Source organism: Manihot esculenta, chromosome 1 (assembly GCF_001659605.2).
Source record: "Manihot esculenta cultivar AM560-2 chromosome 1, M.esculenta_v8, whole genome shotgun sequence".
Taxonomy (NCBI): domain Eukaryota; kingdom Viridiplantae; phylum Streptophyta; class Magnoliopsida; order Malpighiales; family Euphorbiaceae; genus Manihot; species Manihot esculenta.
The window spans coordinates 5,040,380-5,062,124 of NC_035161.2; the positions used below are offsets into that span (position 1 = coordinate 5,040,380).

Sequence of the window (21,745 nt, forward strand, 5' to 3'; positions counted from 1 at the left end):
GAATGTTGATTTTTACCTTTTTAGTTGATTCTATCTCATCCGTCTTCCTTTTCTTTGGAAAAAAATTATCGGTGTTCAAAGTTTAGTTTGTTTATTTTGGATTTACACCAGGCAGGTCCATCGAAGATTAGAACATTTTTAAATAAAATTTATCTTGTAAAAAAAATTTTAAATAAATTTTAAATAAATTGTAATAAAATTTTATTTTTTGTCAAAATAAAAAATTAAATTTTTAAAAAATAAATAATTTTTTCATTCTAAATAAAAAATTAAATTAAATTTTTATGAAATGCTTTAACATACGAGCATAATCTCGACATAATGTGAGCAGCCATGTTAGCTTGGTAAGTCAACATGGCTAAGTCCAATAAGGATTGAACTTTACAATTTAAAATAATTTTTTCAAAATCATCATTCTCTAAAGTCTGGAAGTATCTATCAGTATTTTGCCATTAACTTCAATATTCACATTTATATTCCAACCTCTTTTAATTAGTTTAAAGTTTTTTTTTGAAAGCTAAACTCTCAGCTACTCATGAATCTACATCCATATTAATTAGTCTGATTTTGAAAATATATTAAAATATTTTTAAAATTTTAAAAATATTAATTAATTTCTTTATTAATTTTAAATGTTAAGTGTTGTAAAAAAAAATTAAAATACTTTTAATATAAAAAATTAATTAATAGATATTTTTACTAATTAAGATACTAACTAATGAATATTTTTATTATGGGAATTAACTAATAAAATATTTAATAGTTAAATTAATAAAAAAATAATTAATATATATTTAATATTTTAATGATATTTTAATATATTTTTTAAAATTAAAAAATTATATCATAAGACTGAATAATTAATTTTTAAAATAAAAATAAAATATGTTCAGTATGGAGAGATATAATTAATAGATATTTTTATAAAATTGATAAATTAATTAATAAGTTTTTTCATATTAAAAAAATTAAAAATTAAGACTAATAAAAATATTAATTAGTAAACTTTTAAAATTTTAAAAATATTTTAATATTTTGAAATTGAAAAATTAATTATTAAATTTTTATATATCACATGTATTATATATAATTTTATAAAATAAATTTAATTGATGAATGTAATTTTCTTTTTTTAAATGGGATCGGAGGTGTGAACCAGATATTCTTCAAATTCACTAACATGCATTTATCACCTAATTAAGGATATGAGTACAAATTTTAAAATTATTTATATTAATATGATAAAAATTACCAAATTTAATAAAATATGTAATAAGAAGATTAATATTTATTGATTTATTTATTTTAAAAATATTTTACAATAAGCAACAAAAATAAAACTAAATGTCGATACTTGTGATCAAATAAATTTTCTATTTGTTTATTAAATAAAAAACGGAAGACAGAGAGTTACAACGAAAACACCCTTAACTATTTAATTTTATTATTTATAAAATTATATTAATTAACTTTCATAATTTTAAATAATTAACTATTTAATCTATTTAATTTTTTCAGCCATTGAAAAAATTAGAATGTCTTAATTTTCGATTAGTATTGTAATTTTAAAATATAATAACTTAATTTTTGAAAAAGTTTAATAGTTATTATATAAAAAAATTAATTAATATATTTTTAAAATAGAATGATTAAATAATTAATTTTTAATATGGCAGAAATTTAATAGTGAAAAAAAAAGTATTTTTACTACTTAAAAAGGTATTTCTAAAGGAATAATAAATAAATAAATAAAAGTTATACAATTTAAAAAAAAAAAAAAAAGAGGATAAAAAGTGAATGGGGCCCACTCTTTTCCGGGTGCATTGTGGACAAATGCAAATTCCCCGCAGAACCGCCCCCTCCCTTTGGTTTCTGCAGCCACCTGAGCCGGAAAAGTTCACAAATTACAGAGGCAGAGAGAGAGAGAGAGAGAGAGAGAGCTACGGCCGTTACCAAGTCATAAATTGCATTAAGGATTTCCTCTGAAAATTTTGCTATCTATGGCTTCCTTTCTCCTCTCCAACCCTACTATTTCCTCTCCTTTCCTCCCCCAGAAACTGTAAGCTCCCTCCCTTTCTCAATATCTCCATTTCTTTTGTGTCCTTGGGGATACCTCTGTGATTATTCAATTGGAAATTGTGAATTTTTCGCTTTTAGTTTCTGTTGCTTTCGCTGTTACATTTTGAATTTTTTGCTATTGAACTTGTTTTCCCTCTTTTTTGTTTCTTCTTTTTTCTTTTTGTTGTGTTTGCGCAGCATAAATTATGAGCAGAACACCAGAAATAGGACAACACCTTATAGCCGCCCTATTTCGAGAAGCACTAGAACCCTTACCAGCGTTAAGTGTGCTGTGGATGCACCTTATGAAGGTATGGTTACTTTCTCTTGCTACTTCATTTATAATTCTGACCTTCTTTTATTAATTGAGCATTCTTCAGTTTGAGTCGATTAGTTTTGCTTCAAAATAACAAAGGGAAAACGTGGGCATTAAGAATTTAGCCTCCAAAATCTAGAATCCAGGATGGGGATGGAAACTTAGTTTCATTGTTTGTTTTTGGATGGTTAGTAAAGGAAAGAATCTTTAAGCGCCTGGCAAAAAGGAAAAAAAAAGGGAAAAAGTTTGGATGAACCATGTCATATGTGAACGTCTTTTTACCAAGTTATAATATATGTTGTGTGCATGCATATGGTGGGTTTATTTGGATGAGTTGCTTGCTTGGTAACCTGGTTGGATGCATAATTCCTTTGGTTGGGTGTGACCATTTCTTACCATGAAGCTAAAATTCCTAAAATACTTCTGTGTATTCTACAAATAACCGAAGCCATATTAGGGTGGAGAAAAGATTAGCCTCAACTTTTAGTTGCATCCCTCCCTGTGTTGTCCTTTCATTCCTCTCATTGCAGCCTCAACAAATTTGGATTAGAGAGTCTTTGCAAATAAAACAAAGCATACTACTATATATATATATATATATATATATATATAAAGAGATGATAGCAAGTAAAGGTTCATCACCTCAAGCAGAGTAAAACAACTTGATTTTCCTTGGGCCTATGCACATATATTTTTTCATGCATTAAGATCAGAAGAATAGAACAATATGTTGAGCATTATCACAAGTATTTCTGCCAAGCAGTAGTGGGTAATTTTTCCATCATATTCTATCTCATTTTGACATTCTTAAAGAGCTCCATAGGCATGTGTACTTTTATATGCTTGCATGTGCATGTGACGTGGATGTGAGTGCACACATGTCCCTTCCTCTTCGTAGAACCAAAAAAATGGTTATAGGTCCAATGGACATAGTTATTTCCATGTATGCAATTAAACTTTATCATTAGCATGTAAAACCATATAATGTGCCTTACAAGTACTACTGCACCACTTATTTTTGAAATTTTGAGCATCCATCATCCATACCCTTATTTTTAGGTGTTGGTCAATTGGGTGAACTTCTGAATTAGATCAAACTAGTAGTGGATTGATCTATAGATCTGTTAATACATTTTCATTCTAAATCCTCCTAGTTGTGTATGAACACTATCATTTGGAAGTGTACAATAGAAAGATGTGTCGTTCTATTGAGGTATGGCTCATTTCAAGTGAATATTTGAGAAAAGTAATGAACTTTATTTTAGGATAAAATCCTGAAATTCATGTCTTTCTGTTGTGCAATTAAGCTTTTTCCCCCCTTCGTTTCCCATATTTTCTTTTATTGTTTCTGCAAATGATTAAGGCATTTATTTGTTATTCTTTGGACTGTTTCTCCTAGTAAATGTTGCAGCTGACTCGTTCTGGTCTTTTGAATCCCTTTGATTTTGACTGCAAAAACTAGCTTATTAAATGTGTTTTTCTTTCTGTTTAGGTAATATCCCAAAATTTCCTCGAATGAATGTTTGGGATCCTTATAAGCGTCTTGGTATCAGTCCTTATGCTTCTGAGGAGGAAATTTGGTCATCACGGAATTTTCTCTTACAGCAATATGCTGGACATGAGAGAAGTGAAGAATCAATAGAGGCTGCTTTCGAGAAATTGTTGATGACCAGCTTTAAAGAAAGGAAGAAAACAAAAATTAATTTGAAAACCAGACTAAAAAAGAAAGTGGAAGAGTCCCCACCTTGGGTTAAGTCTTTACTCAATTTTGTGGAACTGCCTCCAGCTGAAGTTATTTTTAGAAGATTGTTCCTCTTTGCATTCATGGGTGGCTGGAGTATCATGAATTCTGCTGAAGGCGGACCAGCTTTTCAGGTTTGTTCTACGTTTGTTGTCTTTGTTATGCTTGTTTCATGAGTGACCCTTTTATATAAACATCTATCGTGTGGCAGGGGCACATTATTTTTGTGAAGTTAAAGTAGGACAGATTTCATGTCAGTTTACACACTGTGAAGAGTGCTATGAATTGTAACCCACGAACAGAAACAATAAAGACTTTAGGCTTCACACCTAAAGTTTGATTTGATAGATATCAGCCCTAGGATGGAGTTGCATTACACAACTTGAGAGATAACAATTGCAGGAAAATCTATTGAATGAACACTGAATTGAAGAGCATTACAAGTACATGGATTTATAGACTCAAAAGTTGCTCTAAAACTAGTCCTAATTGCCCATGGATTTGGACTGCCAAAGAAACTAGAAGAAATAATGTTGTCCTAAACCAAAATTAAAAAATTAGATTAAAAATAAAGGTTCTGGAAAAAGAACAAAGCACTGTAAAGTTTCCTGCTTAATGGATTACAAAATAAGACTACTGCAGCCTAATTAATCCTAGCTAAGTTTCTCATCACCATCCATATATTTTATTTTGTACTTTGAATATAAGAAAACTATACAGGGCAGGATGATGGAATGTCCTGGTGAGATGCACATGCACTTTATAATCTTGATTTGAGTTGGAGTCTACCATATCAGGCATTATTTATGCAGTTGGTAAAGAGACAAATGCTCCATGAAAATCTTAAATGTTAGTCTATAATTTTAAAGTCACAACTATTCATAGAAAATGCTATATCCTTTATATCTTTCAAAGAATTTTTTTGTAGCCTGTGTCAGTCATTTCTTGGTTTAATTTGGACTGCATCTTGCAAAATGGACTACCTAAATAGAAAATGTCAGAAAAAAAATTTCTATAGCTTGTAGCTTAGTTGTCTAACAAGGTCCTAAGTTTCATTTGAAACCCCTGCTGTTCCTTTGAGATATGATTTGTTTGAGATCCCCAATCTCCTCTAACATTCCCCTGTTGGCACCTCCATCACACCATTGTGGTAGAAATCTATGCCCCATGATATCCATGCGTTAGTTTTATGTATGCATTGCTGTGGTGGTGTGACCTGCATCTGTACTTAGTATTTTCATTTGAATTCAGCTGTGATATCTACGAATATACAGTAAATAGCTTGCCTCCCTTTCATCGTTTTAAACTACATTATTTCTTTTGCAGGTGGCCGTGTCTTTGGCAGCTTGCATATATTTCCTCAATGAGAAGACAAAGAACTTGGGCAGAGCTTTCATTATTGGGTGAGTTCATGGATGAAAAAGAATGGAAGACTGCCAGCTCCCCCTCTCTCTTCCTCTCTCCATCATCTCCTTTTCCCTTTATTTGTTACTTACATTTGTCTTACATGCGTTGCAGTCTTGGATCTCTTGCAGCTGGGTGGGTATGCGGCTCAATATTTCTTCCCATGGTTCCAACAGTTCTAATAAACCCAACTTGGACACTCGAACTTCTTACTTCATTGGTAGCGTATCTTTTCTTGTTTGTGGCATGTACTTTTCTAAAATGAAATCACCACCTGCATGTCACTAACGCTGAGAATTGTATTGAAGTTAAGACTCCATTTCTATATTCATTTAAATTCTCCTGTTCTTTTATAGAACTTAAATGCCATGAAGTTGGGAAAATCAATGATGCACCTGTAACCTTCTCTTCTTAAGTTATGCTCATACTAGTGCTTGAAGTGGCATTATGGTTTAAAATTTATGGTTGAGCGCTTGTGCTGTAAGATTGAAAGTTGCATTGGCATGTTGATTACTTATGTATCATGCAAGGATCTGAGAACTCTGGGGAGTTCTGTCGGAAGCTTTACATACTGATACCATTAACATTTCCAAGTAAATAAACCAGTTTTCACACTGCATCATTTCTAAATAGAAACGGATTTTTTAACTGTAAGCATCTCTTATGGTCATCTAGAGATAGAAAGCACCATCTCATGCCTTTTAAATAAATAAGATGCTGATAGTTTAAGCTCTTATTAGGAAAAAGGCTTGTCTCAAAATGTTTATTAGAAATCTTAAGTTTTAATATTAATTTAAATTAGCATATTTAATTTTAAAAACTGTAAGTTATTCATATTTAATTTTAAAAACTGTAAGTTATTCTTTTAACAATATTTGAGGTTTTTTTTTTTTTTTTTTTTTTTTTTTTTTTTTTTTGCAAGGAAAAAACTCTTAACCTTGGTTCCCAAAGGTGTAAGCTTTTATGTTAGTCATTATTTATTTTTTTATCAACCTTAAGTGCAAACAAATTCCCAAAGGTGTAAGAACCATAAGAGTAGTTTTATATCTTTAGCATATTTACACGTTATTGGTTATCAATACTTGAATAAATATTGAAATATTTAGGCTCTTTTTATTAATGGAAAATAACTTGCATTGAAAAATATTTTTTTACGAAGAATATTTTTTATCAAAAGATATTTTTAAAAAATAATTTATTTATTACTTTTTTAATTAAAAATAAAATATATTAATGAATTTATATATAATAATGCTAATAAAATTTTTAAAATGATTTTTCTTTTAAAAATGATGATATTTTTCTTTATTTAAAAAGATATTTTTTATTAATTAATTTTTTTGAGGGATTAAGATTTATTTTTTGATTGGAGATTGAAAAATTGATATTTATTGTTGATATTTACTGTTGCACCTGGATGTTGGAGTGATGGTACGTGTGGGTAGGATTTGATTTAAATTGAAAATTTTTTATTGAATCAAATTAAATATTTTTTTTTATAATGTCATATTTTTTAAAAATAAGAGGTAAAAAATAAAAATTTATTAAAAATTTCAATTAATTAAATTAAATTAAATTAAATCAAATCGATTTGATTTGAATTAATTTATGTTTAAAATAGTTTGAATGTTTTTATAAATACTAAAATTTTAATTTTTAGTTTATTCAGTTGAGTTTTGAATCGAATCGATCGAACATGGTGTAGTAAATTTAACTAAAAATTGCATGTAAAAACAAAGATAATAGAAAAGCAAATAAAAACAGCAAACAAAGTGAAATAAAAGCCTAAAACGAAACAAACCAGCAAATCAAAGCACACAAGTAACAACGGCACAAAGAATCAATAGTCAAAATTTTATTGCAAGAGAAAGAAACAAACCAGCAAACAAAGAAGGAAAAGCCTAAAACGACAGTGTACAGAAATCAAGGGTAAGGTTTGTATCCTTTAAATTTGCCATAAACTTTGTTAGAAGAGTTGTTCCTCCTTGCACAGCAACCAATGGAATATAAAACGACGAGGATAACAGTGATACAAGCATTCACAATTGCCAATTGTTTCCACTTATACTTTATGTTACTCACCATCCCAGCCTTGCATGTGTCGCAGTTGTAGCACAGTGTATTCAGCTCGTTGCTCCATCTTTTGCAGTCAACATTTTTCACTGCTGCTCCTGCTTTTGGCTTTATCCACACTGTTACATTCCTATATATGAATCCGCATTCTGCTGGTGGCTTGCAACACCCAAGCTGAATAAATTTTGAAAGAAAAACAGAAAGCATAAATTAAAATTTGACAAGCAAAGCAAAGCAAATCAATGCATGATCAATCAGATTATGAACAATTGATCAAAAAAATCAAGGCAGGAAATCAAGAACAACCAAATGAGAAATATCAGACTGTAATAAAATAACAAAAAAAAAAAGAAAAAGACCTGTATAGGAGAGAGATTCTTCTTGTAAAATTGGGCGACATCGTTTTCAACATCAGCTCCAAGACTGATGCAGACCTTAGCATCAATCAAACATGTCTTGATCTGATTCCAGTTCTGCTCAGTGACAAAATAATCCTCAATCCATGTCCTAAAATTCATGATCTTTGTCCTCGACATGACCTTACCAGAAGCTTCATTGGTTACAGTAATGGCGAAAATGGTGAACACCATGAATGCCACGATCAGAAAAAACATGACAACTAAGTAAAGCATCAAAAGAAAATTGATCCCATAACAAGAACCAATCAACCCTAATAATGAAACCACAAACAAAGCTCCACCCATTATCATTAATTGATTTTCCATCCCTTTCTCGCACTCAGAATTGCTTCCCAGGTAGAAAAAGAAGCCGATGCCAATGGCTCCAAGACCTATGATCAAAATTATAACGTTAAAGATTCCTAATACGATGTTGCTCACACGAACCATTGTAATAGTTTGATGTTTTTGGTTGAGGGGAGAGATCAGAAAATGGTGTTTTTTGGGATATGAACAGAGATTGAGAATTCTGGTGGAGGAGTATTAAGTGTTTTGTTTTCTGTTTGGGAGATGGGAAAAGGAGGAAGAAACGGATCAAAATAGAGCCAAGAAATGGAAGACTATTCTCTCATGCATGATCTGTTTAACTGTTTTTTCACTTCTTCAATGTTCTCTGCAAATTTAATGGTTTATTTCTTTGTTTAAAATTGCCCTTCTCTTTTCTCTCATATTACACCAAATGCCATTTTAGCATTTGATCATTAATACTATTAGTCTAATAATAAAATCTGAGGAATTATTCAATATTTTCAGCGTAACACATGACGTGAATGACGTGATATTTTTAATTAATTAAAAAACATATGTTATATTATTTAATTATTATAAAAAAACATTTGCTTATACAATTTTTTTAATTAATATATTTTGATGTTCTGATACGTGGAAAATATAATTTTTTAGTGTGAGTATGAGTTTAAATAGAGTGAAAGATGTAACTTTGTTTCCTTTTTATTTCTTTCATTTTATCCGCCAGTGATATCTAATAGTTTTTCTGCTACAGTGTTATATATTTTTATTATTTAGATCTGTATGTACAGACATATCAAAATCTTTTTTACATGTTCTCCGGCGCGCATGCGGGCAGTTGCGAAATGACTGACCTGCTATCTCTCCTCACATCACATCACCGGACTGGATTTTTTTCCGTTAGATTTGAGCTTGCGGATAATCCGGCCTGCCCTATATGTCTGGGTCAGAGTCTAAAATGCGGGATTGATCAGTCTAAAAGGTTTTGCAGGCTTTGGATAAACTCTGTTTTTTTGGGTTTAGAGTGAATGAGATTCGGCGGCCATCATATTCTAATTGAATTAAAGTGGAGAGAAAATATAAATTGAATTCACAATAAAACTAAATTATTATTAAAATTACAGAAATTTTAATAAAAAAAATTATCTTTCTATATAAATTTTACTCACACACTCCTCGATATATAATACAACCATTGTACATATAGTTTTATTGTAAAATTTAAATGTCTAGATCGGATTCAAGGATGTACCCTGTTGTATTTAGTATCAGAGACGATGTGATTCCTAGTGCAGCAACTAAGAGCATAGGCGATAAGGAGAATAGCAATGTCAATGGAGTCAAGTATAGCAAATATTTTCCAAGTGTTTCTACTCTTTTTTATGACTGCTGCTTTGCAAGTGTTGCAATTGTAGCATAGCTTCTCCTGCTTATTGCTCCATAAATTGCAGTCTCTTTCATTTGAAACCTTCCCTGATTTTGGTGTTACCCAGAAAGTTGCATTCTTGTATTCAAATCCACAGTATATTGGTGGTCTGCAGCAACCCGACTGAACTCAAAACATTAATAACAAGAAGAAGAAGTTCGTAAGCGTTTGACATTAACACAAAATTTTAGATTTTTTTAAAATTTATACCTGCACAGGAGATAATTTCTTGAGATAAAAATCCTGAGAATTCTGAACAGTATTTTCAAGCCGCTTACAAATCTCATGATCAATCAAGCAAGTCCTAATGCCATTCCAATGCTTCCCATCTATAACCATATTCTGCAGCCACTGTGTGTAATCTCCCCCAGCATTATGCTTCTTAAATCCTAACCCAGCCAGGCCACCGCTGCCACTTGTGTCTTCAACCGTGTACACAAAAAGAGCAAAGGCTGTGAGCCCAGCCAGCACCAACAAAGCCACCACAGAGTATATCCACAGCAGACAAGTGAGCTTGAAGATTGCACCCACCAACCCTAGAAATGACATCACAATCAAAATTATCCCCATCACCATTAGAGGCTTCTGCACCACATTTTGGCAGTCAGTGACTCTATGAATTTGGAAGTAGAGATACGAGCCGACCCCGAAACAACCGGATGCTAAAGCCATTAAGTTAAACAATAAGAAAAGGGTGCTACTCAGGCGAGCCATCGTACTCGTGCTTGTCGCTAGATATAAGATTATTCTTAAATCTTTATACAAGTTCGAGTTAGATTTATTAATGGAGTTTCGTAGATATGATTATATATATAAATTTATCTGCAAAGGTTAAAGATGAATTGATGATAAGCAATAGTTTGTGTTATAACTGTGAGAAATTATGGTGGGTGATGATTTCATTGATACCGCTAGCATTCCAAATTAAGAATGTTAAAGCTCTACCCAAGCATGCATAAGCTGGCAAATGGTAAGTTACGATGAGATAAAAGCAAGAATTTTATATTAACCTCAAGAAAAATAACAGCTACAAACTAAATAAAACCAGCTCTGTATCAGAAAGATCCTAATGCTGTAATAAGATCCATTGCACTTCTAAGAGAAGAACATCTTTATGAAAAATATTATTGAAACAGAAAACCATTAACATTTAAAGGATTAATTTGCCTGCCGGTGATAGACCCAGAAAATTTATTTAGGGGTCCGATTTTAATAAATGATTAAATAAAAATAAAATATAAAAAATAAATATATATTTAAAATATTTATAAAAAATAATAAAATATTATAATTAAATTTTAATTTTTTTATTAATTAAAAAATATTAATGACAACTTCATTTTTAATATTTATAAATATATCTTCTTCCCATGTAAGTCAATGAACTTATTATGAAATCCCCTTTTAATAGTATTTATGGTAGAAAAAAATCCTTCCCTAAGAAAAAAAATCCTTCTAATTTACATTCACAGATTTAGCATGATTGTAAATGCATCTAAATATATCTGAATGATCTCATAATCTATTCTCTTAATTCTCGATTTCCAAATAAAAAAATAAAAAAAACATAATAATTTAATATATTATTTACTATAAATTTTATTTTTTTAAATTAAATTATCTAACCCATTAGTTATAAAAATAATATTTTCATTTTATTTTTCTAAATTTAAATAATTTAACTTATAATAAATAAAAAATAATACTTGATTTATATTTAAGTATTTTTAAATTTAAATTATCTAACTTATTATTCATTAAATTTATATTTTTAAAATTAAATTATTTTTTAAATTTAAATAGTCCATAAAACTTCTTAAGTAATAAAAAAATAATTATAAAACACTTTTATTTATAAAAATTTAAAATTTATTTTTTTAAATTTAGATAGTTTAACAAATAATTTTAATTATATAAATAGATTAAAAATTAATTAAGTGAAATAATAACTTAATAATAAAAATAGCATAAAAATTAAATTATGTAATGAATGAATAATTTTTTTTACATTGGACTTGAAATTTAAAAATAAAAAATAAATTTTTTAAATTAAAAAAATAAAAAATAGGAGGGATAAAATAAAATAAATAATTAAAATTAAATAAATTAAATAATATTAAAAAGGAATAAAAATTTATTTAATAGAAAAATTAAAAAATTTAATTTTATAAAATATAAAATACTTTAATTAAATAATTTTAAAATAAAAATTAATTAATAAATTTTTTAAATATATAAAAACTTAATAATAATTTATTCTATTATACATAAAACTATTTAAATATTTTAAAATGATTTCTAATTTTTTAGAGGAGCCATGGCTCTTTTAAACTCACTGTAGCTCCGTCCTGCTGCCTGCCACCTTTAGTTAGATTGACAAAGACATTTGAGTTCTCTTGGCTCTGACAGGATCTGATTCCTCGTCAAAATCTCTCTACTTAATCTGTAGAAAAAAACAATAATCAACACAAATAAATAAATATGTGAACAGAGTTATTAATTTAACATTTTTGAAAATTTTAATTATTAAAAATAAATTTTTTAATTTGCAGGAAAGTAAATCTCAAAATTAAATTATTTAATTTTTAAAAATATAAAAATTCAATATTAATAAATGGTTAAATTTTAGGAGGAAATTATAAGCTTCTTTTTAAAAAAAGATGGCCCTACTGATAGTCAACACATGCACACATAAGTATACCTAACCAGAAGGCAGCCTAACTTTGATCGCCCATTGAAGCAACGTCCTCTCAACAACCACCAAAAACAACCAGCTTCTTCCTTCTAACGCCTATTTGCTTTCATCGCCGCTCGGCGGACTTCCCCACGCTCCGATCCGCACTCTAATATAAAACCCAACTAAACTCCATCTTTGCTCTCTCTGAAAATCCCCTAAAACCAGAAGAACAGAGACTAGTGCAACAAGGAGAAATGGCTTTGGCCACTCAACCAGCCTCCACCGCCACCCTCCTCAAAAAGTCTTTCTTTTCTGCCAAACCCCAATCTTCCATTTCCACTTCCATTCCATTTCCTTCAGTAAAGCCTCGTTCTTTAGTTGTCCGCAACTCAGTCACGGTGTCGCCACCTTCACCGGCGAAGATCGCCAAGGAATGCAAAGTCAAGTCCGTGAAGGCAAGGCAGATCATTGACAGCCGAGGGAATCCCACCGTTGAGGTTGATCTCATCGCTGATGATCTTTACCGATCCGCCGTCCCCAGTGGCGCCTCCACTGGGATCTATGAGGCTTTGGAGCTTAGAGATGGGGACAAGAGTGTCTATGGTGGTAAAGGTGTTCTTAATGCCGTTAAAAACATCAATGACATATTGGGTCCTAAGCTAATAGGCGTTGATGTCAGGTAATAGCCAACTTAACAATCCTCATGTCTTCTAATTACATTATTTACTTTGTTTTCTAGTCATCTTCACTAGGAACTTGCTTTGTATTGCTTTCTAATTATTGAACTCATTGAAATGTCCATTGACTAAATTTTCTGTAGAAGTTATAGATATAGCCCTTGTTGCCTTTCATAAGCTTGAAAAGTTTTCATTTTATGCTGAAAAAATATTGTGGAAGCTGGGGATGTTAGGAGATTACCTCTTGGATTGATTTTCTCGTATGAAACAAAGTTACCAGTGTTGAATGTCCATATAGCTAGAATCATGTTTGAACAAAAATTCTTCTTAGCATTCGCAAGAAATTCTAATTTGTGGGTAGATTCAGGGAGCCTCTGTCTTTAGAGTTGTAAAATCAACGCTTGTTTGGCTAGTTTGGATGTAAGCTCCAGATTAGACCCTTAGTCAACAAGGTGGTGAGCAAACTCACTTCTCAACTAAGCTAACCCCTTAGATTCGCATTATGTATTTTCTTGGACTCTGATTCATATCTTAGTATGTGAACTACTGATTTCATGTTCTTGGTGTCCTTGTAAGCTCTGATTTTTGTTGATAATTTCATTTTATTGGTTATAAGGTGATGACAGTATTGTTTTTATGTTTGATAAGAAACCAAGATGATGTGGATGCTATTATGCTGGAAATTGATGGAACTCCAAACAAGTCAAAACTGGGAGCTAATGCTATCCTTGGGGTGTCTCTGAGCATTTGTCGAGCAGGTGCTGGAGTGAAAGGAGTGCCCTTGTACAAGCACATTCAGGAAATTTCAGGAACAAAGGAACTTGTCATGCCAGTTCCTGCTTTTAATGTCATAAATGGAGGCAGTCATGCTGGAAATAACTTAGCCATGCAAGAATTTATGATACTCCCAGTAGGTGCAACTTCCTTTGCCGAGGCTCTCCGCATGGGTAGTGAAGGTTAGAATTTCTTTTTCTATAGTTTTCTTTCACTAGAAGCATGTTGTCCGATTAGCTATTTGGCTCCCAATTTGGAAACAGGGCATATGCTTATGTGGATGGCTAAATTCAGTTGATTTTCAATGAGACCTCTGGAGATCCTTTCATCCCCGAAATATTTGACTCAATGGAAAAGAAAAAGAAAAAGAAAAAGAAAAGTGAAATTCAGCTGCTGTGAATCCAAGTTGACTGTGATCTAAATGTTACTGCTTATCTACAATTGACAATGCCTTTGTGCTTTAGTATATTGGCGTAGTTACTTAAAAATATTCATCATTATTGAAGCTCTAGATGACTGTTCTATTTGTTGATGTCACAGTTTATCATACACTGAAGGGAATTATCAAGGCGAAGTATGGACAGGATGCTTGCAATGTCGGAGACGAAGGGGGATTCGCTCCTAATGTGCAGGATAATAGGGAGGGACTAGTTTTACTCATGGACGCAATTGAAAAGGCTGGTTACACGGGGAAGGTAGGCTGCACTTTTTTTTCTTGACCCTTTCAAAATGTGATTTCTGTACTAAATGTGGACTGAAAACAACGATGTAGATCAAAATTGGAATGGATGTTGCTGCTTCTGAGTTTCTCACAAAGGATGGAAGATATGATTTGAACTTTAAGAAACAACCGAATGATGGAGCTCATGTGCTCTCAGCTCAGAGCCTTGGTGAACTCTACAAGGATTTTATCAATGATTTCCCCATTGTATCCATTGAAGATCCTTTCGACCAAGATGATTGGAATTCATGGGCTTCGCTACAATCTTCAGTTGATATCCAACTTGTTGGGGATGACTTGTTGGTCACAAATCCAAAGAGAATAGCTGAAGCAATTCAGAAAAAGGCTTGCAATGGTTTACTTCTCAAGGCAAGGCTCAAGTAGTAATACAATATTACCTAGTTTTCCACACTAATATTTGACTTTACCTCATGTTCATCCATGGAATTTTCAGGTTAACCAGATTGGAACAGTGACTGAATCCATTAGGGCAGCACTCGACTCAAAAGCTGCGGGTTGGGGTGTGATGGTTAGCCACCGAAGTGGTGAAACTGAGGACAACTTTATTGCTGACCTTTCTGTTGGTTTGGCCAGTGGACAGGTTTTATTAGCTGAAGCCCTTAAAACTTTGCCATCTACCATGTCTCTTGAAAACATGGAATTGACTGTTCATTTTCTTTGTACAGATAAAAACCGGAGCTCCTTGCAGAAGTGAAAGATTGGCCAAGTATAATCAGGTAGACTTTAACAACCTTCTTCATTACTACAGGGGCATCCATGTCTTCATTTAGACGAAAAATGTACTTTAAATATTATAAGAAAAATTACTATTTGATCACTGTAGTATAGAAAAACTCATTAATTAGTCACTCGATTTGAAAAACACTTCAAAATGTCTATGAGATTTTAAAAAGCCTACTAATTAGTTTATTCATTAAGTTTAGCCGATAAATATTATAGAAAAATTTAAGATGTACTCAATAAAAGTAATGTGCTTCTCCTGAATATCTCTTGGCATTTATTACTCCTGGTTGTAAATTATCTCAAAATCTCTGTGAACTCATGTCTGCTGTGTTAGTAATTTCTCATACGGGTTTTGATTTGGTTGCAGCTTCTGCGAATTGAAGAGGAACTTGGAAATGTTCGTTATGCCGGTGAAGCTTTCAGATCCCCTTAGGACAAAGAGAGAGCTCAGTTTCGACCAGCAGGAATTCGGCATCCAACACACTCACCCTAAGAGAATCTTGAAGAATTTTTTTTGCAGAACCAGTCGATTTAGATATCAACTATAAACAGAACTGTCTAATTGATTAAGCATTAGAACCACGTTTTCCCAAAATCTTGAAAGAAACAAGTGCCTCTCTGAATAAGGAAGTTCCAGGGTGTCATCAGATCTGTACCACTGCTGTTTGTATTTTTCTATGCACTTAGATACAGCTGCAGGAACTGAAATTGATTTAAATCTTACTGGAACCTGATAATTATTCCCCTTAAAAAAATAGGAAACTAAACCCTGAAAATATGGAACAATTATCAGAATAAAGATGATAAAAGAAAGGGGATAGGCATCATTGCATTACCACTCTTAGCATGTGGAATTATACCCTTTTTTATGTGTGGAAATAATTTTCAAACAAAGCATAGATCATAGCAATTAGATCAAATGACAAATTCTATTGGCTTCTTCATTTAGAGGCATATGAATTTGATATATGCATGGATTTCTCTTAACAATAAGAGCTAAACATTAACAGCTGGGCCTGTATATACACCTTGGCGCATATAAAGATTGTCTGGTGTTCCCATCTCTGCAAGCCATGCATAGTCGTCTTCTTTACCGTCCCTTATCTCAGTTCCATTTCTTGTAGCTGCAGAATAAGCATGTTCAATAAGCTACTCAATAATCTAGTTCATTTCTCACACAAAAAATCTCAAAAATGCATGCATTTCAACCGATATGTCCAGTAATGGTGACTAGGGGTGTGCATTATTCAGTTATAACTAAATAATTAAATCGAACCGATGAAATTCAATTATTTTAAAGAAGTATGTTCCGATCAGTTTGATTAAGTATCAATTAATAATTTATTAAAAAAAATTTTGATTTTCGGTCATTCCTTCGGTTAGTTTGGTTATAACCGATAACTGATCAAATATTCCGGTTTCAATTAAATTCGGTTTTCTTTTAATTTCGTTCATTTCAGTTAATATTTTAGGAGTTATTAAAAATTTAGTTAATCAGAATTTCGGTTCGGCTTAGTTAACAGAATGCTCAGCCCCGGTGAATATCAAACAGGGAAGAACAAAAACTGATAGTAAATACAAATAGAAAAATACTTACAGAAGGAAGAATAAGGGTAATCATGGTAGTAAGTACATTTCCTCCCTGCATCTTCCATGTAAGGTGGTGTGAGAATGTCAAGCACAGCACAAGGGGTGACTGCAGTGAAACAATGGAGATTTCCCCCACTTTTTGGGTATAAGACTGATGTCCCACATGGAGCTGTCAAAACTTTATCCACTGCTAGCTTTGCCAACTTTACTGCCAAAGATATATTATTTCACTTCAAATTTGGTTACCACCCATGTAACAGACATTTTTACTTTTAAAACATTGGGGAAAATTGCTATTTAGTACTTGTGACTTGGTGAAACTATTTACTTAGTTCTAATTTCAAACACACATTAAATCGTCCATGTCTTCTCAAACCGTTAGCTATTTAATATAGTTATTATTTTTAAATTATAGGGACAAATAATCATGTTTTGAAATTACAGGTACTAACAAGGCATTTTATACATACAACTACTTAAATAAACACAAAGACTAGACATTATTTGGTTGGGGTAACTCGAACTTGAAGTTATCAGCAAGTATGAAAATTGTTTCTGGTTAGTTAGTATTTCTTCTTGACTTTCCAGGAAGTCAAGAGTTTTTCTTTCCTTACTGGAGGGAAAGTAACTTACTTGTGTGTGTGAGAGATATTAAGAAAAAGAAAATAATTGAATGATAGTTTAGAAAACTTGTGGTTAAGGCATAAACTTAATCTTGCCCTGATGCCTACATGACCCAGGGTGATCCAAACATTAATAATACATCCTACAACTTGTTTCCTCCCAGTCAATCAACCAACACAATAACCTTACACAGTCACACCCCACGTGTCATATTTCCCAATAAAGTAATTCCAGAAGTAGAACCCATGAACCCAACACCAAGTGTTATGCTGGAACAACCACCATAATTGACAAGTCATTATATGCTGCTTCTGAACAATAGTAGTTCCAGAAGGGAGGCTAGATTTTTACATGATTGTGAACAATTATTATAGCTGGTTATGTCTAAGAAAATATAGCAACTACAACTTTTATGAAGACCATAAGATCAAATTCTGCGATTAAAGGCTTGAAATATAGGCATAAAGTGAGCTTAAAGGAAAAAGGTAATGCTGGAAGTAGTGTTATTTCCGGCAACCTTGGTCCATTCTATTTCAATTTGTCCCTTTTTTTTTTCACTTTTCATTTCTTACATTTTATTCCCCTTTTTGCTCATTTTCTACTCCGAAACAAATTTTCCAACTAAAGACATTTTCAATATTCCCTATATCTATAATCTATAATATCTATCTATAATATATATAAAAAGAAAATTAACTATCCGACCGTTACCCTCCTTACAAGAGGCAGCATTTTAAATTTTCTTTCCGCTTTAGCATTTCATATCACTGACAAGTATAGAATGGCCGCACATTGTGCGGTGCGCCCCTGGATTTTCATATTTTTTTAAATAAAACTGAATAACTTGCTTTATTATTGCATGTAACATACAGTCAGATAATATGATTACTGCTCTAGTCCACTCAGTTTACTGAAGAAAAAAAAACACATACAATTTTGACCTTCCATGATCAACATATATAGCTCATTATGGAAACATGTGGCCTACTCCATCTGGCTAGAAGAAATGCAATACCGAGGTGAAGGGTTAGAACATTGAACCACTGTGGTTCCAACTGATGGTTCCAAAAGGGAAATGGTGCAGTTCAATAATTCTTCCACGACTTCAAACCAAGATTAACAAGAGAAACTTGAGTATAAAGATTTTGCATAGACTAGACTTTGGTTTAAAATTCAAATCAAATCGAGAACCTAAAAATGAAGAAAACAGATAAAGCCACCACCCAAATACGTGCATAGTATTTAGAAATTAAAGCCCTGCATTAGAGAATACCAACTATTTCAAATCCACATATCCATTGTAGGATGATTAGGGCTCTAGGAATAAATAATTAGAAGATTTTACTTGAATAAAGTGAAGAAGAGAAAATGTGGATCACAACTGAGAGCTAAGCCTAAAAATGAATCATGCAAAAAAGGAAGAATAGTTGACGACCTTAAACTAAGGGTTTTATAAAAAAAAAATCTAATAGTGCTTTTAGACCTAATCTAAGATATTAACATGATCTTAGGCCTAAGATAAGGTAATTTGTATTAACAGTCTACAAGCAATAATTAAAACACAGTTCATTTCAGTTTCTGGAAATCTTAAAATTTTCACTTCAGAAGCTGAAATAGGATGTAATCAAACCTGGTGGACAACTAGATCCCTTGCTTTCATAAATGCAGGGAGGTTCAACCCAATCATAAGCTTTCACGTGCAAGGAGCCATAGAGAACTTTACTGAAAACAGTCATGCCAGGATGGTCATGGAGCGGAATAACTGAGGAAGTAGGAAAGCAGAATATACACATCTGCATAAACAATCATTTTTCACATGAACCAACTTTGAACAGCAAGAATCTGTACTTAAGTAATTTTCAGACTACATTTTCCGAATAAAAAAGCAGCTCAAGAAATAATAAGACAAAATTTAGTGCAAATTTTTTTACTTCTCCAGACACATTACACATAAAGCCACAAAAAAAACAATTCTAGAAACTGAAATGGAAATGAAGGGGGAAAAGTAACACGACTTATTGAGAAAGTTGAGTACAATAAATATGTAACAAAATTTCAAGTTTAAATTTCTAAAGACTATAGTATGAAACTATTCTAGAGTGAGAACCACTAATAATAAGCTTAAAAGCTATGTATCTCTAAAAGAGGATTGTAAAACTCACCGTAAAACTATCACACTCATAAATATCAATGTATGTAATTGGTTGAGACCATCGAGCTGCCTGACTTAATCGGTCAAGCCCGAAAAAGCCATGCCCCCAATCATCATCTGGATTTTCCTCTTTAAGCCCTACATCAGCAGCATGAATTGTGTCTGCAGAACAGCAGATGTATCATAGCCAAAGAGGCAACATATGATAAATCTGTTTTGTGACTTCATCATACTTCAGAAAAGCAAAACATCCCTCTTGCTAGAAACATTCTTTTGTTGTTGAAATTTGGCTCATTCTGGGATTTAAAGTCAAAGACTTCAATACAACTCTGATACCATTTAGCTAAGACGCATCAATTGCTGTAAACAGTTTTTAAACGGTAAACAAAACTAAGGCTTCATTTGAATTGCGGTTGGAGGCCAAAAAGGTTATTTGCAACTTTTTTCTTAAAAATGTAATAATAACAATAATAAAATAAATTAGACACTATGAGAAAAAAACAGTTTGAAAAAGTTACTTCACTGTTTTAAAGTTCTTATAACTACAATATGTCAAATTAAATTTAAAATTTTTAAAATATTTAATAATATTTTTGAAATAGCTTTTTTTTTTCTTATCAGCAACTCAAATACAATGTCATTAGTCCTTCAACTCTTGTTGCTAGCTATAATCAGTTTTTAAATAGGAATTGAATATACACCAATTTTGCTGAAAATAGATAAGTGATAATATGAATATCTTGCTATCAACCATTTGTGTAGTTGGACATTATCGTCCAAAATAGCAAGTTGATTTCGCAATAGATAAAATAAATCAGTAGAAATCATAAACCATTTGATCAAAACAGCCTTAAAAAAAAATTTGAAGCGGAGAGCTTCCCCAAACAATGAAACGAATCCCAATTACCGTCAAGTTTCATTTCCTCAGTTTCAACATTAAATCAGAGAAAGCTCTCCAAACTTCCACATAATTCGAGAAACCCATCTAGGAATCGAGCCAAAAATGAAAATTTACACATTTAAATCAACAAACAGCACAAAAAGAAAAATACCCAGAAGAGAACAGAGCTTGCGGATAGCTGGGGAAGAAGGAGAAGGAATCCCCGAAGGCGTGAAGGTGGTTGCACAGAGGTCGTTAAGAGCCTGAACTTTAGAATAAGAGCCGTGCTCCACCATGTTTACGTGGCTCCTGAAACACACACAGAAAAGCGGGTTGTTTCTGGCTCCTGAAAGAATCCTTCTGGCTTTATCAGTTACTTGATGTAATTTTGAAAATATTTTGGTCATGATTGAAAAAGAACTTGAGAAATATTTAAGCAATAACAAAAGGAAGAAAAAATTCCCCAAATTGAATATTTTGTTAAGACTGAAATGGGACTTCTTTAGCTGTTTCTGTCATCCTGTGGTCTCTTCCTGCGGATGCGGCTTTAGGAGCTCGATAGCAGGCGCAAATGACTCTGATTTGCGGCGGTGAGCTGAATTTTTTTTTTAAAAATTATCTCGTTTAGAGTCGGTTCGGTTCGGTTCGATTTACGCTTCGTATATTTTATGAAAAAAATTTATTTTAAAAAATATTTTTTATATTTTTTTATATATTTTAATATTTAAATACTTGAAAATTTTAGTAAATGAAAAATATTTTTTTAATAAAAAATTAATAAACTTTTCATATTTTGATATTTTTACATAGAAATTTATAATAAAGTAAAAAATATTAATGAAAGTCCATAACTATTAGATTTCGAATACTTTGATCACAGCTAAATTCATATGAAAATGACAGATAAATTGTAACTTTACTAAAACCCGCTATATAGATTCATTACTCTCGTGTGATTCTAGTTTCGGGTAAATAGATCATACAGAGCAGGACTCGGACCCATCGAAAGAAGATTCAATTCGGACTCAGACCCATCAAAGGAAAATCAATTCAAACTTTCTTGATGGGTCAGTGGGACAATAAACTTGTATACATCTGTGATTGTGTCCACATAGTTCGAAAAAAATTAAATAATCGTCTCATAATAAAAAATGATACGTACATCCGTATATATTGTCAAT

At 31.8% G+C, this 21,745-nt stretch overlaps 5 protein-coding genes across 6 annotated transcripts; 2 read left to right on the forward strand and 3 right to left on the reverse strand.

Annotated features, from left to right (window-relative positions):
- The first annotated feature begins 1,833 nt into the window (after positions 1-1,833).
- LOC110617073 (protein CHAPERONE-LIKE PROTEIN OF POR1, chloroplastic) lies at positions 1,834-5,979 on the forward strand. The gene is made up of 5 exons (XM_021759679.2): positions 1,834-2,059; positions 2,257-2,369; positions 3,867-4,249; positions 5,442-5,518; positions 5,634-5,979. The coding sequence occupies exons 1-5, from the start codon at positions 2,001-2,003 to the stop codon at positions 5,782-5,784; spliced, it is 783 nt and encodes a 260-aa protein (XP_021615371.1). The 5' UTR covers positions 1,834-2,000; the 3' UTR covers positions 5,785-5,979.
- Positions 5,980-7,442: 1,463 nt separating this feature from the next.
- Positions 7,443-8,670, reverse strand: LOC110616034 (tetraspanin-11). Its single transcript, XM_021758340.2, has 2 exons — positions 7,952-8,670; positions 7,443-7,766 (listed from the first exon to the last, which is right to left on the reverse strand). The coding sequence occupies exons 1-2, from the start codon at positions 8,438-8,440 to the stop codon at positions 7,443-7,445; spliced, it is 813 nt and encodes a 270-aa protein (XP_021614032.1). The 5' UTR covers positions 8,441-8,670.
- An 869-nt stretch (positions 8,671-9,539) lies between these two features.
- Positions 9,540-10,439, reverse strand: LOC110625998 (tetraspanin-8). Its single transcript, XM_021771724.1, has 2 exons — positions 9,936-10,439; positions 9,540-9,848 (listed from the first exon to the last, which is right to left on the reverse strand). The coding sequence occupies exons 1-2, from the start codon at positions 10,437-10,439 to the stop codon at positions 9,540-9,542; spliced, it is 813 nt and encodes a 270-aa protein (XP_021627416.1).
- Positions 10,440-12,429: 1,990 nt separating this feature from the next.
- On the forward strand, positions 12,430-16,055 carry LOC110624827 (enolase 1, chloroplastic). Its single transcript, XM_021770180.2, has 7 exons — positions 12,430-13,081; positions 13,728-14,035; positions 14,394-14,548; positions 14,626-14,943; positions 15,029-15,175; positions 15,261-15,311; positions 15,686-16,055. Exons 1-7 carry the CDS (start codon positions 12,657-12,659, stop codon positions 15,749-15,751), a joined length of 1,470 nt encoding a protein of 489 aa, XP_021625872.1. The 5' UTR covers positions 12,430-12,656; the 3' UTR covers positions 15,752-16,055.
- Positions 16,056-16,122: 67 nt separating this feature from the next.
- LOC110624829 (plant cysteine oxidase 3) lies at positions 16,123-21,160 on the reverse strand. Of its 2 annotated transcripts, XM_043954101.1 has the most exons (6): positions 21,027-21,155; positions 20,737-20,873; positions 19,695-19,846; positions 19,163-19,325; positions 16,916-17,116; positions 16,123-16,442 (listed from the first exon to the last, which is right to left on the reverse strand). In XM_043954101.1, the coding sequence occupies exons 2-6, from the start codon at positions 20,858-20,860 to the stop codon at positions 16,315-16,317; spliced, it is 768 nt and encodes a 255-aa protein (XP_043810036.1). In that variant the 5' UTR covers positions 20,861-20,873; positions 21,027-21,155; the 3' UTR covers positions 16,123-16,314. The 2 variants fall into 2 exon arrangements, with proteins under 2 accessions (XP_043810036.1, XP_021625888.1); XM_021770196.2 differs by having other exon boundaries at positions 20,737-21,160.
- Between the last annotated feature and the right edge of the window lie 585 nt (positions 21,161-21,745).

What these genes read in the sequence shown, in the direction of transcription:
- LOC110617073 (XM_021759679.2), top strand. Translation starts at nt 2,001, where the DNA reads ATGGCTTCCTTTCTCCTCTCCAACCCTACTATTTCCTCTCCTTTCCTC. An exon ending in TGTGGATGCACCTTATGAAG is followed by an intron (nt 2,370 to 3,866) that starts GTATGGTTACTT and finishes CTTTCTGTTTAG; the next exon opens with GTAATATCCCAAAATTTCCT. An exon ending in AAGGCGGACCAGCTTTTCAG is followed by an intron (nt 4,250 to 5,441) that starts GTTTGTTCTACG and finishes TTTCTTTTGCAG; the next exon opens with GTGGCCGTGTCTTTGGCAGC.
- LOC110616034 (XM_021758340.2), bottom strand. Translation starts at nt 8,440, where the DNA reads ATGGTTCGTGTGAGCAACATCGTATTAGGAATCTTTAACGTTATAATT. An exon ending in AGAATCTCTCTCCTATACAG is followed by an intron (nt 7,767 to 7,951) that starts GTCTTTTTCTTT and finishes AAATTTATTCAG; the next exon opens with CTTGGGTGTTGCAAGCCACC.
- LOC110625998 (XM_021771724.1), bottom strand. Translation starts at nt 10,439, where the DNA reads ATGGCTCGCCTGAGTAGCACCCTTTTCTTATTGTTTAACTTAATGGCT. An exon ending in AGAAATTATCTCCTGTGCAG is followed by an intron (nt 9,849 to 9,935) that starts GTATAAATTTTA and finishes TTTTGAGTTCAG; the next exon opens with TCGGGTTGCTGCAGACCACC.
- LOC110624827 (XM_021770180.2), top strand. Translation starts at nt 12,657, where the DNA reads ATGGCTTTGGCCACTCAACCAGCCTCCACCGCCACCCTCCTCAAAAAG. An exon ending in TCTCCGCATGGGTAGTGAAG is followed by an intron (nt 14,036 to 14,393) that starts GTTAGAATTTCT and finishes TTGATGTCACAG; the next exon opens with TTTATCATACACTGAAGGGA. An exon ending in TTGGTTTGGCCAGTGGACAG is followed by an intron (nt 15,176 to 15,260) that starts GTTTTATTAGCT and finishes TTCTTTGTACAG; the next exon opens with ATAAAAACCGGAGCTCCTTG.
- LOC110624829 (XM_021770196.2), bottom strand. Translation starts at nt 20,971, where the DNA reads ATGACCAAAATATTTTCAAAATTACATCAAGTAACTGATAAAGCCAGA. An exon ending in ATGAGTGTGATAGTTTTACG is followed by an intron (nt 19,326 to 19,694) that starts GTGAGTTTTACA and finishes TTGTTTATGCAG; the next exon opens with ATGTGTATATTCTGCTTTCC. An exon ending in TTACCCTTATTCTTCCTTCT is followed by an intron (nt 16,443 to 16,915) that starts GTAAGTATTTTT and finishes CTTATTCTGCAG; the next exon opens with CTACAAGAAATGGAACTGAG.